Raw genomic sequence first — 16,509 nt, 5'->3', positions numbered from 1 at the left:
CGTCTGTCGAGGTTTTCCCTCTGGCCGCCTACTCTCGTCATGGCGTCCTCGCTGTCCAAGGGCCCCGTTTTCTCGGCCATTCGATCCAGCAACACTCCCTTCTTTGCCTTCCACTCCGGTCCGGCCATTGCTACACCATGCCAACGCCGATACCTTTCCCAATCCTCTCAGCGCAGTGCTGGCCTCCGCGGCATGCCTCAGAACATCTCCATGCCATCGCCCGCTCAACCTAGTATGCGAACCCGGGGTAGGGGTATGCCTAGGACGGATCTTCCCCAGGATATCGGACTTTTGCCGGGCACCTTCATCCGGCCGCTTTGGAGAGACATGCCCTCCATCTTCCAGCAACCCTCGGAGCGTTTACATATGGAATGGCTGTGGATCAAGTCGGCTTTTCAGAACTTTGTTGGGTGAGTCCCTGTCCCTTCAGGACCGCCGCTCAATGGCTGCCAACGTCCGAGCTGCTAACAATATACCAGAATCCTCGCCTACTGCAAATGGCTCAACAAGGGCCTTGCACTTAGACTGAGAGAGCGTCGACAAATTGCTGCCGGATACCATCAGAAGATGTACACTGCATTTGCCGCGTAAGTGTTCAGTCCACTCGTCCCACGACATCATCTTCTCCCATACAACTCATTAACAATCCTCGCGAAACATAGCGGCGATACTTCTACCTTGCGCAAGGTGTGTTGCACCGGTCTTGCCAACCAGCTGAGCGCCCGCATCGCTGCTCGTCCCAAGGGCGAGCGTGTCACTTGGAACCTGGACAGTTACATTCGCTCCCCGGGCACCTACTTCACCGGTGTTCGCGTCATGTCGGATCGTGCGACTCAGATCCCCGAACTCCCCAACTCCGGAGTTCGCCAGGTCGTCCTGCGCATCACCAGCCGCCAGTCAAAGGGCACGACCAAAGCATCTCCCAACGGTGCCCCCGCTGACAGCACCGCCGTGGCCAACAACACCAAGCAGCAGGACTGCACCGAATACCTCGTCATCCAGCAGTTCCGCTGGTCCGGTGAGGAAGACCAATGGCGCGTCTGGGGTCACGCTACCCCCACGACCGTGGAAGACCTGGAGAGTCCCTTCTTCGCCCGTGGCATGAGCCTGGCAGACCGCATGGAGGCCATGAAGGAGACGATGACTGGAAAGAAATAAGCCAGTCAACATCCGATCCTGAAACCCAACCCACCATTTGTAACAAGACCTGAGTGCAACCCAAGCCTCCTCTCCACTTAGGGGCCACTCCTTGAACCAGCAAACAAGGGCCGTGTGTGGTTCGCAAGGCCCGCATTGCATTGTATTGATACACAGTGACGAAGCACAGCATAAAAGTGTGTTCATCTGTTAGCTTGGTATCTGCTACTATTACTACTTACTACTACACATCATCTCCCCCTCCCCTCCCCCCAATCCTCTTGCATCTGCCGTTGGCTGCGGAATCATCTTACTGCTTCGCATCCAATTCGATTCTTATCATGTGTTATTGAGAACTACCCGATACCATGCAGTCGATTGATCCTTGCGCGCTTTTGTGTTCGTCGTTTGTTCCTTGTCTTTGACGACAGACGGACTATATCTGGGCTCATAGCATATCATTCTCGCTGCAATTCTGTACTATATCTGATTGGCTATTATCTCACCAATTTGAGTCTTGTAATTATTTACACTTCAATGACTACCTTTTGGGGTTTACAGTTGGGGTTTTAGTGGTTTTTGGAGATGATTAGTTGGGTACTGTTTCGTATCCTGGTATCGAAGTCTTGGAAAAAACAGTAATCACAGCGGCCTACCCATCCCAAGGGAAATACTATGTACACATTGTAGTAATAGCTGGGATTGGCAAGAACAATGGAAATAAATAAAGAACAAGAATGGAGGCGGTTAAATCGTAGCAAAATGGGAAACGTGGTATTCGCGTAAGATTAGGGGCAGCAACAAGAACTGCGAGGTTGGGTCCGTTCAGTAACTTGCGGGTCAAATGTTAGAGACGATATATCTAGTCGTCGTCAAAGATTTGGAAAGTGTTGACTAGGATAGTCTCAATGACTCGGACCTGCCAGCCGGCATCTGCAATGTTGCCGCCAGAATTGGCACCCATGAGGGTGGGTCTGGGGGTTGTTAGTCGGCAAGATAGAGAGGGAAAGACTGTCACGACTTACCCGAAACAGATGGCAATGTTTCCTGCGTTCATCCGATTTTGTGTGTAATGCTCTTGGATTTTGTTGAGATGCTGCAGTGTGTTAATTCACAGGTCTTCAATTAGGGCAGGGCTGAGTTAGTAGACATACCAGTATCAAAGCCCTCAACGTAGCGTAATGAGCATCCGGAAGGTTGTTAACTAGCGCATGGAGTGAATCACGGCGCTGGATGTCATCATCGATGCCTAGATAGGAGTGGTTAGCGCAAAGTCATACAGTCTTGGTTAAGGTTACTTACGGGCCGCATTAATGAAGTCGTTGTAGAAATGTGATGTGAACAGCGGGTCCGGCAGGTCCCGGAAGAACTGCTTCAAAAGCCCAGCGACACTGTTAACATCATGATAAAAGTTCTCTGGGTTGGTAAAATCGACTTGCGATGAATCTGCCGTTCGTTAGTTAGGGCTCATTCCTAGTGACTCGAGAGGCCAACGCACCATTGTCGAACAGCGCCTTCATGTGGCTGATATGAGTGGCACTACCAGAAAGTCGATAAATACCCTCCATGTCCAATCCAAAAAGCTCAATAGCCTGGAAGCATTGGTATACAATCATTGGAACGGCTGTCCCATCCCGGGTATATAGGTCATCCAAAGATACGCCAAACACCGGCTTCAAAGGAGGAAGGTTAGGGCTAGGCTGGAAGCCATTCCCAGTTGGTCCCAGCGGCGTCTTCGCCGGTAGCGCAGGAGCTTGATTCAAGTGATGTTGCTCAGATCTCGATGTGGGATAGGGAGGCTGAAAAGGCGGAGACGAGTATGAATCAGGGTTTTGTGGATATGGCAATGATTCAGTGGCTGGCGGAGAAGCAAGTGCCGGCGCCGGCGCCGGAGCTGGAGCCGGAGCAGACACTGGTGCTGGTGCTGAGGGTTGAGACGATGCCGGAGTAGAAGAAAGGAGGTTTGATTGCGAGAATGATTGAGGCAGGAACATTGACTGGCGCTTATTCTGCGTGGTCGGTTGCGAGGCAGGCACAACGGGCCCGGAAGATGATCCTCCAAGTGTCTGGTATGCAAGACTCAGCTAAGAACATATTGGCATCGGTACATGCAGGACTCACCGGATGACGTTTGTATTGAATTTGGTCTGAAGTCACAGCAGCAGGGTTCCGCTCATGGCTGAGAACGTACTCGTTGAAGTCCTTCTCGTTGTCAATTTGAGAAACGACTTCATACAAGCTCTTTGGAGCAAGAGCAGGGTTGGCCGAGCCATCTTTCAATGGGCTGATGGCTAAACCTTGTCCAAGAAGCAGCTTCTCGTTAAAGGTTGCTACAAAGTGGTTAGCATGGATCATGCAACGAAGTGTGGGCTTCGAACGCACCGAATTTCTGCAACTGCAGTGTGAGACCAGAATCGCATTCCGCAATCAGCTTCTGAATGTTTTTTACCGCCTCAGGTCGCAGGGTCGAAACCAGCTCCTGTCGCGCCGACTGTGCAGCCTGGACCTTGGAAGCATAGTCCGAGTCAGCGTTCTGAACCTTGCGCAGCAGCTCTTCTTCATGCTGCGCAGCCGACTTGTGACCCTTCAAGCCAAACTTTCCACCCTGCTTATCACCAGTCTTGACCCGGTCGTATTGTTCGGCAAGCGATTCGTACTTTGCTTTAGCCTTCTCCGCGGAAGTTTCCGCTTCCAATACCCTCTTCTCCGCACTCAATCCGGTCTGCTTCCATTGCTTACGGCCCTTTTCAATAGTGGACGCGAGTTCGTTGAGATCATCGGCCATCTGCTGCAGAGACACGGAAAACTGAAGTCCGTGGTCCGCCATGCGGTCGTGGAAACGATTGAGTTCATTGTAATTGTGACTGTAAGTACCTTGGCGGTTCTCGTTGCGGTACGCAGAATCGTGAAGGGAACGAGAGAGCTTCCGCAGGCCTTGCGCATGCTCTTCTTCCAGGGATGAGCGTTTCTTGAGAAAAGTAGAGAAATCCTGTAGCCATTGGCGTCATCGATTAGCGTCCGTGTGCTTTCTCTGTTACTTGACAGCGGTGGGGGTGGAACCTGAAACGCACCTTGGCCGAGGAGACACTTTGCTTTAGTCGGGTCAGGAGAGTGGTGACACCGATCTATAAATGAGGGGACCTTCCCATCAGTATGTCATGACCTAACTCATAAACATGCCATAGACATCACGCACATCTGAGTAGACAACTTTGTCCAGACGACCCTTCAATTCTTCCGACATAGGGGCTGGGCCGGGACGGGGCTCTAGAGCTCCGGGGTGGCCGGTAGAGCCGGCACTCGATGGTGGCGCATCGGGGTCATGCGCTGGACTATCGTGTAAAGCGGAGTCTGCCATGGGGGGTTGTGCGGGAAAGGCGTTAAGGCGACTAATGAGCGAGAAGATAGAAGAAGCACAGATGTACTGAAACGGTAAGTTGGAGGGGGAAGGGGTGGGAGTGGGAGTGGGTATATAGTTTGATAGTGGTGGATAGTAAGAAGCTCGGGGGTAATTGCGGAAGCCTACGAACTCCCGACAGCTGGAGAGTTGCTATTCCGGGTAAGGCTGCCGTGGGGGAGGCTGAGGTGGTGTGTGTGTGGCTGAGTCGTCAGTCACTGGTTCCTGATTGCGTTTTGTTCCTTACCGTAGGCTACTACTTACTGCATTGATCTACTCCCTAACTAGTTACTACTTCCTTGATTGATAATTTTGTCACTTACATCATTATTTCCATCATAATTCTGATGAATAATAACTTATCTCCGTAACTATTGGATTTAACTATTGAAATTAAATGACTCTTCAATATTTTTATGCAGAATCAATATGCACCTACGTCACATGTCTGGAATGTCAGATACCGATGATCTGTTCTAGATAATACTTGGTATAATTTGCGTATCCAGAGTGGATCATGGGATGTACCATGGGTACTTCAATAAGCTTACATTGATCAAAACTAAATTGCTGGATTGGATTGAAAGATGCTAACTCGTTCCGTCATCCAGTTACTATCTTTATAGTTACTAGTTAATTGGTGACTTCAAAACCAGGCAGCCACCCAGCTGACTCAGCTGCCATCAACCGCCGAGATTCGCGAGAGATTTCCTCCGTCACCCACCAAAACCCACCCAAAGTTTTCTGCCGATTTCCGGCACCTGCACGCTGGTTTCCTATCTGATTGCGCTCATCATTTTGCATGTGTTAACGGGTCCCGCGGTTCCAAGACCGTCGGATGTTTCTTGATTTATACTGATGGATCTGGAGTTCCGGGGTGTCCTCGCACCGACTGGGTTGGCGACGCATGCCAATCTGATAACTCCCCCGGCCTCCTCTAGCGACCTTCGGAGCACCCCGAGGCTGCCCCGGCCGGTGACTGGCTTCGACTTCGCCTCCAAAAATTTAGACTCTTGCGGCATGGAGAAGATCCCCGCCATCACGGGCAAGCGGAGGGGTGGCTGTAGAAAGGCCTGTAATGAGTGTAAACAGCAAAAGGTAAGCTAATCTCGATCTCCGGCCTGTCGGCATACTTTCTCCCATTGTGTCTCGGATGAGAGGATCTATGCATATCACTATTGATGCTTAGCTTCCTTCCTCCACTCGCCCCATCTTATCTCATCTATACGACTGGCTGAACATGGACCTTGTCGATTTCACAGCTTCGATGCGATATTGTGCAGACTCCGGCGGACGCTTGTTCGCGCTGCCGCCGGCTTCAGATAGAATGCAAAGTCGAGCCCACTTTTAAACGCATCTCGAAACGGAGGTAGCTTCTCACCTTCGATCCCCTCTCCCTATTGGACCTCATGATTCCTGACCAGTCATATTTGCAGGCGTAATGCTGAGATGGAACGGGAGATCGCAGAGCTCCGGCGGCGGCTTGCTACTGGTGATCAGTCGCAGTCTGTAGAAGCCAATGGCAGCGACGAGCTCTCCCAGTGTTCCGAGGATGTATTCTGTCCTCCTGATGCGGCAGTTGCGAGCAGGGCGCGGCCGCTGTCGGCGCCGCTGGAGCCTCAGCCTATGGCTACCCCTTTGACCATGCACAGAGATGGGTCTATTCTTTCCCAAGATGATAATCCATGGAGGCTGGAAGATGTCTCACTGTCCAGGACAAGGGTTGCCCGTCTATTTGAACAGTAATATACCTGCTCTACCTATTTATGCTACTGTAGCTTACAGGCGACCAGGTTCTTTAAGTACTATCATCCGTTTCTTCCCTTGTTGAATCCGCAGAAGCCTCCGGATGAGTACTTGCGCCGTTGTCCTTTGCAAGCCTGGTCTATCATCTGCGTCGCTAGCCGACGAGCGCCCTCGGAGCCGGGCCTCCTGAGCGCACTCTCGGGGCCTTTCAGCAGACTGCTTTGGTCTACCATTACCGGTGTTCCCCAAGACTACCGTGTGGTCAAGGCTCTTTGTCTTCTCTGCACCTGGCCATTGCCTACTACCAGTCAAAGGACTGATGCTACCTTTATGCTTAGCGGGTTGATGATGCAGATTTCCATGCAACTTGGATTGCACCGCCCAGTTCAGGCGGAGGAGTTCACCACTTTCCGGATGGAGGTCCAAGGCGAGGCCGTCAAGGATCGTCTGCAGACGTGGGTCATTTGTAACATTGTGGCTCAGAAGTAAGTCTGCCTACCCTTATTGCTAGCGTCTGCTAACTGTAATAGCGTCGCCACCGGATACGGACAACCACCGTCAACCATCTACGACTGGGCACTCGAGCCCGCATCGCTTCGAGATGCAGACTACCAGCCTTCTGAAGACCTGAAGACTCGACTGCGTATTGAGAAGTTCTGCGACCGTGTAACCAAAGCACTATACAGCAGCAAGCCTGACCCGGTGGAGTTCATTAGCTCAGAGAAATTGCTGATTGTGCAGCTTCTGGAGAATGAGCTTCGGGACATGGAGGTTGAATTTGGCCGCGATATTTCCAGTGAGTTGTCCGGGTGCTTTGATATTGTTTGGCGGATACTAACTTGCTCCACAGACATTAATATGATCCATCTACGAGCAGCTGAGCTGCATCTACGATACTTTGTATTCCTAGGCTCTAGCGCACGAAGTGATGATTTGACGAAATTATTCATCGCAACAACGTCATTCCTCGGTCGTGTGCTCGATCTGGAAACCCTACCTGGCGAGCTTATCGGGCACGCCACCAACTACATTCTGCAGATGATTGTGTCCGCCGCATTTGCCCTCATGAAGCTGCTGAAGAGTGACTTCCGACGTCACATCGACTTCGAACATGGGAAGTTGTTGTTTAATGGAGCCATCTCGGCCATTAGGAGAATTAGTGTCATGGACCACGACCGTCCAGTGCGACTGGCAGACATTCTGGCGCAGATGTGGAATGCGGGCAGCCCCGAGGGCCCGGCGGGAGAGGACGCCCTGCAGCTGAAGGTGCGCTGCCGGATGAGCATGAGTCATGTCTATGACACTGTCTGGCGTTGGCGGCAGCGATTCCGCCCAATGAAGAGCATTGAGGACCCGCAAGGTATGTCCATCATAGTCACGATGAGGATCGTATCCACTAACCTGGGATAGCTACCATGGCGAACCCTAGTCTTCCCGCGACGGCCGGCCCCATGACCCGGCAGCAGCAGGAAGAGGCGCTGGCGGACCCAGGGTTGATCTACCCCCCGAACTTCGATCAAGGGGCCTTCATCAGTGAGGCCGGATTTTCGGAGGTGTTCGATTCGCTCAACTGGGTGTTTGATGGAATCCCGGACACATTTGTTGCGCCCCCGGTCATGTAGGACCAGATCGCGCATTGCATTTCAGGCGTCGGTGGGAGTTTCTGTTTCATGCGAATTGACAGCAGTGTACTCACAAAAACCAAAAATCGGGGATAGGATGGACGATGAGGAGAGGAAAAAGGAGGAGGGGCATTTAGATTTCTGTGGATACCTTGTACGCTGTTCTGTACATATGTTCATGCTTATGACGTTCCCACTAGATACCATTGAGAATTGATAGCGTTGAAATTAGCTAGACGGGATGGTATCTATTAGAGATGACGGATCGGAGTACTACTGTAGCAGTATTTGTGTCACCCAGTGAGTACTATTAGACAGGTCACAACTTGGGGGACAGTCTCTCCACAGAGGCCTTGTTCTTATCTTCAAGGCTTCATACAATCCTGACAGGCCGATAGAGACAAAAGTTGACTATAGTTCAGAAAACATCATTGCAGAGCTAAACTACCATGGCTATAGTTTATTTCAGATCACAAAATTTGACTTTGCCAGATCGGCACTATGTAATGATGACAATGATGGTGGTTGACAAGTAGATAGATAGTTTAGTTAGTACTACTTACTGTCGGGATAGGCCCGACCCGATCCAGGGTAGTACTTACTTACAGTATAAGCACTACTTATCGATGTCACCATAACCATCATCACGAGACCAAATCCCAAAGTACCATACAGTAGTAGTACTAGTAGTCCTTCCTTCCCAGGAAAAATAATGATCAGGGATAAGAAAAAATAAATGTAAAATAATACCCTCATGCCACGCGACAAATCGGGTGATGAAAACCCCCCCAGGGCTTGCATTGCAGATGCCGCCCAGAATTAGGCGCGACCTTCAGGACGGACTGCTATTCGATCGGAAGGGCGACCGGGAACAAGGGCGCTTCATCCTACTGTAAGTAGGATGCATCTGTAGGTAGTGTATCTAGGCTGGCTGGGGTGATTCTTTCTATTTCTAATAATAGAAATTTTTTACTGCTGTACTTACTACTGTACGGAGTACTCCGTACTTTAGTTTAGTTACTGTCTGTGCTTGGGTTGGTCGGTTGGTTGGTGGTGGTGGTGGTGATGGTGGTGGTGATGGTGGCGGTCAGACGTTTAACTAGTTGGGGATAGAGAAGGTGATGGGATGGGATGGAATATGGTCCGTGGGTTAGGGAGTTAAACAGTAGACGATTGGATCCCGGATCCAGAGTCATGAAATGCGCGGTTGGTAGTTATCTACCTACTACTACTTACTATAGTTGGTTCTTTCCCCCTGAACCAGCAGGTCTGCAAGCGCCGTCCCTTGGCTCCCAGCGGTCGATCACCCAACCCTCTCTCTCTCTCTCTCTCTCTCTCTCTCTCTCTCTCTCTCTTTGCCTTCCTTCCCTGGGAGATCTATTCTCTGGTTTTCTCGCTGGGATGGAGGGGGGGAAGATCGAGATAAATGGTTGGTGATGATTATAATTAGTATATCTATTTATTTAGTTAGTTAGTAGTTATATAGTAGAATAGAAATCAGGGATTGGTTGAGATGGAGTTGATTGGTGGCAGGTCAAAGATTCTCCCAGCCATCAGTTACTCTCTCTCTCTCTCCATCTTCTCTACTACTAAGTACTCAGTTACTAGTAGTCAGTCAAGACTAACTAACTAGTTAACTAAAGATTGTAAGTTGAGCAGCAGCAGCAACAACACTAACTAAGGGAGACCGACCAAGACAGACTCGACCCCATCCATTATTTCCCTTTCTTTGGCTTCAATCCCATGATTGGTGACAGTCCGTGATACCTGTCCAGTGGCTATCTTTTCAGCAAGGTGAGCTATCCAGTCAGTCAGTAACTACTACCATCATTATTGTCGTTGTTTCTATTGCTGGTCTTCTTCTTGTTCTTGTTCCCTTCATCCATCCATCCATCCATCCCCCAACCAAGAGATTATTCTCCACCAAAAGCCGAACTGGAACTGATTGATCCATTTCCATTCAACTCTTGCCTCCCCCTCCCTCCCTCTTAATCTTGCTACTCTCTGTCTCTCTGTCTGTCTGTCTTGTCTGTCTTCTGTCTTCCTCCTCTTCTTCTCTCTCCCTTCCCTACTCTTTTCCCTTATCCACTCCACTAGACTAACTAACTAACTAAAACTAACCAACTAAACTCACCTTCTTCCTCTCCTCCCTTAAACTTCCCTCTCCCTCTCTCTCTCCCCCTCCCCCAAATCCACCTTCCATTGTCTTTTCCTCTTGTCTGTCTGTGTGATTGATTCAGTGCTGCGTGCAGTCTACCCATTTTATTTTCTTTATCTCTCTATTTTCTCATTATACTTTTTGTCGTTCTTGACTCCCTCCTCCTGCTCCGTCAGCACGGTTCGAGGTTATCATTCGTGTCGATATTCATCCGTGTCTATCTCCGCCTGGGTTACGAATTCTCCTGACCGGTTCAACCATTAGCCTTGCCCTTTCGCAGATACCCGCTTTCGAGTTGTCCCTCTTGTCTCTCCGCCCGTCAAGCCACTATTCAGTAAACACTCGATCATAACCACCACCACCACCACCCCCGTCGCTTTAAGCTCCCCTGCGATAAAGTCAATCCTCTTTTCGTCCCTCTCGACCTCGTCGCTACTACTGTACCTATATATTATCGAGGGCCATTCTCCCATCCCTCCTCCCAATTCGACGTGACCATGGCTACTGGTCCAGCTACTCAATCCCTCAAGGTCAGCATCATCCACCTGCGTGTCCGTCTGTCAGACTGCGGCTAACGGTGCGCTGGTGTACAGTGTGTGGTGACGGGTGATGGTGCGGTAGGAAAAGTACGTCGCTCCCCTTTCAACCAGCTCGACCTCTCTCTCCCCTCCTCCTCCTCCTCCTCCCTCCCCCCTCTCGATTATTCCTACATCGGTCGATTTCGTTATCGCTGTTGCTAATCGATCAATAGACATGTCTCCTGATTTCGTACACGACCAACGCTTTCCCCGGCGAATATATCCCTACCGTGTCCGTACCCCCCCCCTTTGGTCCCTGAATACTCCTCGTCTGTCTGCGAACCTCGTGTGTTGACCGGATGCCCCCCCAGATTTGACAACTACACCGCTAGTGTGATGGTAGATGGCCGACCGATTAGCTTGGGACTTTGGGATACTGCTGGACAGGAAGATTACGACCGTCTTCGCCCATTGTCCTACCCGCAAACCGACGTCTTCCTGATCTGCTTCTCCATCGTTAGCCCGCCGTCCTTCGACAACGTTAAAGCCAAGGTGCTTCCTTCACCTTCCCTGCCGATCGGAGGCCCGCTTACTGACCCTGACGGATGTAGTGGTTCCCGGAGATTGAACACCATGCCCCCAACGTCCCCATCATCCTGGTCGGCACCAAGCTCGATCTGCGAGACGACCGTGGTACCATAGATGCGCTCCGACAGCGAAAGATGGAGCCCGTCTCCTACGAACAAGCTCTGGCTGTGGCCAAGGAAATCCGGGCACACAAGTACCTCGAATGTTCGGCCCTGACGCAGCGCAACCTGAAGAGTGTATTCGACGAGGCGATTCGGTATGTTCGACCGAAGCTATTTGCTACTGGAACGGAGGAACTAACCCTCGCATAGCGCTGTCCTCAATCCCCGGCCGGCGGCCAAACCGAAGAACAAGAAATGCGTGATTCTGTAGATTTGTCCCCAAGGACATGTTCGACTTCCCAATAATATAAACAACTAATACGGCGTCTGGGTTACGGGGCCTGTGCCGGCCCCATCTTGATGATCTTCTTCTCCTTTTGCCTTGTGTGCCCCGTTCCTCGTCCATTTTTGGTGCCATGATCCTGATGTTGTTCTCTATTTTCTTCGGGTTCAGGATAACCTTGCCTCTCTCTCTCACACACACATTGTCCCCCTCCTCGCCTCCCTTTAATGCAGTATAAAGATGTAACATGCCATACAATACCACTCAATGAACGTGACTTACGGGTTTCTGGGATTGCAGATCTTATCTTACTTCCACAGTTGGTCCCTGGCTACTACATGAAATCTCCGATTGTAGGGTAATCATCCAGATCTATGTTATATTCCGTGCCTGACTTCTTCACCATCATCATCCAAAACATGCACATCAGAAACAGGAAGAGAAACGGAAGAGGATATCTCTTAAGCAAACAAGCCAAATCACAAGATACTTTTTAAATCAATCCAATGTGTTCAAAAGACAACACCAGTACCAATCATCCCGCTATGTCTAAGCCATCCGGGGCCTCCGACTAGGATGAATATGAGCATAATCATCCACACCCGTCTCCTCGGCCTTCTCTAACCGCTGCTTCTCCTTCTGGATTTCCTTGGCGTTGCGCTGTCTCTCCTCGAACAGCTTCTTGTTCTTGGCTTCGATCTTCTCCTTCCGGTCCTTGGAGTTGCCGCCGCCGCCGGCACTACATAGTGAATATGTCAATTTGCTGTAGGGGAATAATAGTGGGTATGATGGGTATGGGTATGGGTATGACTCACGTCAACTCAACATTGATCCGTCGCGGCGGGTACTTTCCATCGTTGAACATGGAGTGATGGTACAGCTTCAGACAAGTCTTCATGCGGTCGTAGTTGTCGAACTCGATGAAGCCGAAGCCGCGGCACTTGGTCGGCTTGTCGACTTGGGTGGCTACGCGAACGGAAACGGGCGTGATCTTTTCGAAGTGCTTGGTGAGGGACTCTTTGTCGGCGGAGTAGGGGAGGTTTCCTAATAGGAATTGATGTTAGCACCATTCCCGTACGACGGGGAAAGTATGTTGAATAAGGGAAGTGTGATAATCACATACCGACGAAGCAGATAAACCGCGCATTCTTCTTGTTCTGACCTTCCTGCTCAGCAGGCTCTTCGGTCTCTCCGTTGGTGGGCTGCGCCTCGGTATTCGTTTCTTCCTGCTTCTTCTTCTCCTTCTTGGATTTTTTGTCCTTCTTGTCCTTCTTTTCCTTCTTCTCTTCCTTGGTCACCTCGGGCTCAGCCTCAGCCTCGTGCTCTTTCTCGGCGGGTGTCTCGTCGACGTCCATGGCTTCGGGCTCGGACTCGGACTTCTTCTCTTTCTTTTCCTTCTTCTCTTTCTTCTCCTTTTTCTCCTTCTTGTCTTTCTTCTCCTTCTTATCCTTCTTCTTCTCCTCCTTCTCCTCCTTCTCAACAACAGGAACCTCCTCAACAACCTCCTCCTCCACCTTGCGCTCCTTCTTCTTCTCCTTCTTCTCCTTCTTTTCCTTCTTCTCCTTCTTGTCTTCGCGCTTGGCCTTCTTCACTTCGGGGGAGGTAGCCTCCTCGGCGAGCTTGCGCTTCTTGTCACTTGCACCCATTGTGAATTAGGGTATCGAATTAGGGGGAATATATATATAAGTAGTGAAGAATTGTATGGAATAAAGGTGTGGGAAAGAGATCGCAAGAATAGTAGATTGATCGGCGGCATTGGAAATTTCCTTTTTTTGCCGGGCGGAAATGCGGAGCGGTGAGTGGGGGTTGGACGAGATGGGATGGTTTGGGTTTGGTGCCTGGTTGGGAGGAGGAGGTAGTTGGTGCCTGAGGCAGAGAGGGGATGGTATGGGTAGGGTGATTGTTATTCACCTGTTGGTGGTGGGGCTTATTGATGGTTGATAAGATTGATAAGTGCATTGCATTGTTCTATTCATTTGATGGATTTTGTTTTTGTTTATTCATTGGTTTGTTTTATGCTATTCAGGTTTGTTTTGCTTGTTGATTCACTGGACTATAGGGTATATAAGTAAGTAGTATTCGGCTTTTCTGCCCTCTACTTCTTACCTTCTTACTACGTCTCTATACTACTTAAGTTGAAGGAAGCAGACAGACTTACTGGGACTTACCACTAGTAGTTATCTACTATGTACTTACTAGCAATAAGCCTAAGATAAGCTAATCTCATACATCATCTACAAACAATATCCGATATAAGAATATTATCTCGAAACCGTGATAAAATCACTAACCCTACATACTTGTCTTGGATGATAGATTCTCCAGAGTGATGCAACAACTACATTTCTACAGAGCTACTCAAAATGCAATAGTCATGGAATAATGCGATTCTAAAAGTACCTCTTCGGCAGTGGAGAGAAATACCAGTCGAACCCTTATAACTTGATCATCTTCTCTTTATAGTTCTATTCAATAGGTACTACAAACCTACAATAAAATAGACAGGAGGTACTCATGAATACTACAAGTACCGTGTGCTTGGAAGCAGTTTGTCATGTACTGCACCAGTCGCAGCTGATTTACAGAAACCATCCCACATTGTGGGTTTGTCTCGTCATTTATATCCTTAATTAGATAATCCAGATAGATGGATCGAGATGCAGATTCGTGGGAGCGCATCTTACCAACCTAACTGCATTGTCTAAAAGCGTACACTTTATACTGCAATATCTTGTGGAATCGAGTATACCATAGTCCAATAAGCAGCACAATTGAAACTTTCACAAGTTATACTCTCAAAAACTATGTAACTAAATCAAAGACCTATCACTGAAAGATTTCTTACCCAATGAAGGTGCTTCTACCAGACCATGGTATAATCGTGCGGATGTACCACATATGGACCATTAAGCAAATGCCTACCAAGACACGCAACAAATACAGGATGCACCAGAATTGACCCAAGAAAAGAAGAAGAAGAAGTGGACAACTATTGTCCAAAGCATCTGATAGCAAGAGGTGCAGGCTTCGTGGCGTTAGGTTGTTCTATGTACCTACCTCGTTCTGCTCATGGCACGATGGTACAGACGCCATATGCGATGGCTTGGGGACTGAGGTCCTATTCGTTGTAGATATATGACAATAGAGGCTTTCATCAATGCAGGTATGGCTTTATATCTTTGGTATTATCAGCCAGGCATATATGGATTTGGAGCATGTGTCGACTCGGGTTCTTATTATGATGAACAATTATTGTACTATGTGGCTGGACCCAGGTTCTGCAAACTTAAGGACTGACATATGTGTCTTTGAATAAGATACAGAGCAGAGAGATATGCCCTTGGTATACATTTGGAGTATACCGTGGCACGTTCGTCCGTGATATTACTTAGGATCGCGACATGCATACGGACTATAGCCGTCTCTAGTTCGAGAACAAACATCTCTTCGCATGGTATCATATTATGTGTCATAATAGGCTACCTGTGCCTGAAGAGTTGCAGACATTACTGCGATTGTTTGAGCCCGACTGAACTGATGGCCCGTGAACATGGCCATATTTCAAACCATCACCATATACTTTCTCACGTGGTCCACGTATTTTGGGGGCCCACTCGGGTCCAGCTAGAACACTCAAGAGTAAGTTCTCTATCTTATAAGATTTAGTGTATCTGTGTGGTACTGTACTGGGTCCTGTGATAACATACTGTTATGTCGTTGATAGATATTGATATTATCTAAGTTTAATATGATGCAAGAATATACGGATATCGAACAATATGCAGACTCAATTTTAGGAATTCGACTTGCGCGTCAGCATGTGAACCACATTCCGCGCTTGATTTACGTCCGTATCTATCCCGATTAGGGCGGTATTGGCGATGAACTTTGACGAGGCAAAAAAAGACTGTAAAAAGTATAAAAACATACAACAGAAGGGATTCGCTGGTGGTCACCCACCCAACTACTAACCTCCCGGCGTGTGGCTTAAGTACGGCTGAGCGGACGGGAAGCCCTGTTTTCCACACCCTGTGGTCGTATGTGCTTATTTTATTGTTGAAGGCCCTTATATACTGTGTCCTAAAATATGAGACGCCCTATAAGATGCCGGTTTGGTCGCTCTGGAGGGCGTTTATAGGTATGACGCTGTCATCGTACATCCCATTGGGTTGGCTATGCCCCTGAATGGCTTCTAGACTAAAAGATCATATGGAGGGGTTGCCTTGCCTATACTGTATCTGTACTGTGAGTTTCCATCATTTCATGACGGCAGCTACCCATGGTCGTTCTGCTCCGTGATGTCTCTGAATCTCTTACTCACTGCTGATGAAGAAAGAATGTCGGCGAACACCGAACGCTCTAATGCGTTCCACAAGAGATCAATCCTCGGGTCCAGTTGGCTAGGGTTTATTAGTGCTTTGCTGAAAGTTACTTTTTCTTAGAGGGTCTACAAAAGCATCGAATTGACTAAACTAGTGCTAACCACTATAGAAGCAGCCGCAGAACTGGATTGCGAATGCCATGATCAAATACTATGTCAATGAAGCGGCAAGTGTCTCCGAACTTAGCTTTCTATATGAAACACATGGGCCGGCAAGGGTTATGGTAAACGCTGGTAACGCAGCAGCAGGATTATATTCAAAGATTATTCACGGAGCAGTCCTACTACCCTACGCGTTGGAAGCAGCTGTTAGGAACTGAGATCCTGGCTAACGATAACCTATTCAGGCCTGATTTCATCCGCTATTACATTGAGGTCACTCTGACTCACAGGCAGTAGAAGGACTCAGTGCCCCAGACCTCAGACAATGGACACAATGGTTGTCAACATTGATTCAGGAGGATGCCACAGACATCAATATCAGGGTGTCTAATCGACTTCGTTCTTGCTACTGCTGTGTGGCATAAGGTCCGCCATAATGACGCTTTGGACTTTGTCAGGATAGAGTCCTTTAACCC

At 49.0% G+C, this 16,509-nt stretch overlaps 5 protein-coding genes across 5 annotated transcripts; 3 read left to right on the top strand and 2 right to left on the bottom strand.

Annotated features, from left to right (window-relative positions):
• Window positions 1–39: 39 nt before the first annotated feature.
• BO85DRAFT_459332 (uncharacterized protein) lies at window positions 40–1,158 on the top strand (the record flags this gene model as incomplete). The annotated part of the gene is made up of 3 exons (XM_025661646.1): window positions 40–410; window positions 480–587; window positions 663–1,158. The coding sequence occupies 3 exons, from the start codon at window positions 40–42 to the stop codon at window positions 1,156–1,158; spliced, it is 975 nt and encodes a 324-aa protein (XP_025516087.1).
• Window positions 1,159–1,710: 552 nt separating this feature from the next.
• rgd1 (putative Rho GTPase activator (Rgd1)) lies at window positions 1,711–4,653 on the bottom strand. Its single transcript, XM_025660128.1, has 9 exons — window positions 4,334–4,653; window positions 4,209–4,262; window positions 3,520–4,126; window positions 3,259–3,467; window positions 2,636–3,203; window positions 2,440–2,583; window positions 2,292–2,386; window positions 2,163–2,233; window positions 1,711–2,111 (listed from the first exon to the last, which is right to left on the bottom strand). Exons 1-9 carry the CDS (start codon window positions 4,493–4,495, stop codon window positions 2,000–2,002), a joined length of 2,022 nt encoding a protein of 673 aa, XP_025516086.1. The 5' UTR covers window positions 4,496–4,653; the 3' UTR covers window positions 1,711–1,999.
• A 630-nt stretch (window positions 4,654–5,283) lies between these two features.
• Window positions 5,284–8,124, top strand: BO85DRAFT_449270 (transcription factor domain-containing protein). Its single transcript, XM_025660127.1, has 7 exons — window positions 5,284–5,632; window positions 5,797–5,903; window positions 5,971–6,276; window positions 6,328–6,765; window positions 6,811–7,076; window positions 7,131–7,640; window positions 7,691–8,124. The coding sequence occupies exons 1-7, from the start codon at window positions 5,393–5,395 to the stop codon at window positions 7,900–7,902; spliced, it is 2,079 nt and encodes a 692-aa protein (XP_025516085.1). The 5' UTR covers window positions 5,284–5,392; the 3' UTR covers window positions 7,903–8,124.
• A 2,433-nt stretch (window positions 8,125–10,557) lies between these two features.
• racA (putative Rho GTPase Rac) lies at window positions 10,558–11,538 on the top strand (the record flags this gene model as incomplete). The annotated part of the gene is made up of 6 exons (XM_025655988.1): window positions 10,558–10,590; window positions 10,654–10,686; window positions 10,812–10,870; window positions 10,950–11,130; window positions 11,190–11,422; window positions 11,478–11,538. The coding sequence occupies 6 exons, from the start codon at window positions 10,558–10,560 to the stop codon at window positions 11,536–11,538; spliced, it is 600 nt and encodes a 199-aa protein (XP_025516084.1).
• A 328-nt stretch (window positions 11,539–11,866) lies between these two features.
• BO85DRAFT_449266 (RNA-binding protein) lies at window positions 11,867–13,276 on the bottom strand. The gene is made up of 3 exons (XM_025660126.1): window positions 12,674–13,276; window positions 12,366–12,594; window positions 11,867–12,289 (listed from the first exon to the last, which is right to left on the bottom strand). The coding sequence occupies exons 1-3, from the start codon at window positions 13,194–13,196 to the stop codon at window positions 12,100–12,102; spliced, it is 942 nt and encodes a 313-aa protein (XP_025516083.1). The 5' UTR covers window positions 13,197–13,276; the 3' UTR covers window positions 11,867–12,099.
• Window positions 13,277–16,509: the final 3,233 nt, after the last annotated feature.

This window comes from Aspergillus piperis, assembly GCF_003184755.1.
Source record: "Aspergillus piperis CBS 112811 unplaced genomic scaffold BO85scaffold_8, whole genome shotgun sequence".
In the NCBI taxonomy this organism is placed as follows: domain Eukaryota; kingdom Fungi; phylum Ascomycota; class Eurotiomycetes; order Eurotiales; family Aspergillaceae; genus Aspergillus; species Aspergillus piperis.
This window is presented reverse-complemented; position numbering and strand designations above follow the sequence as displayed.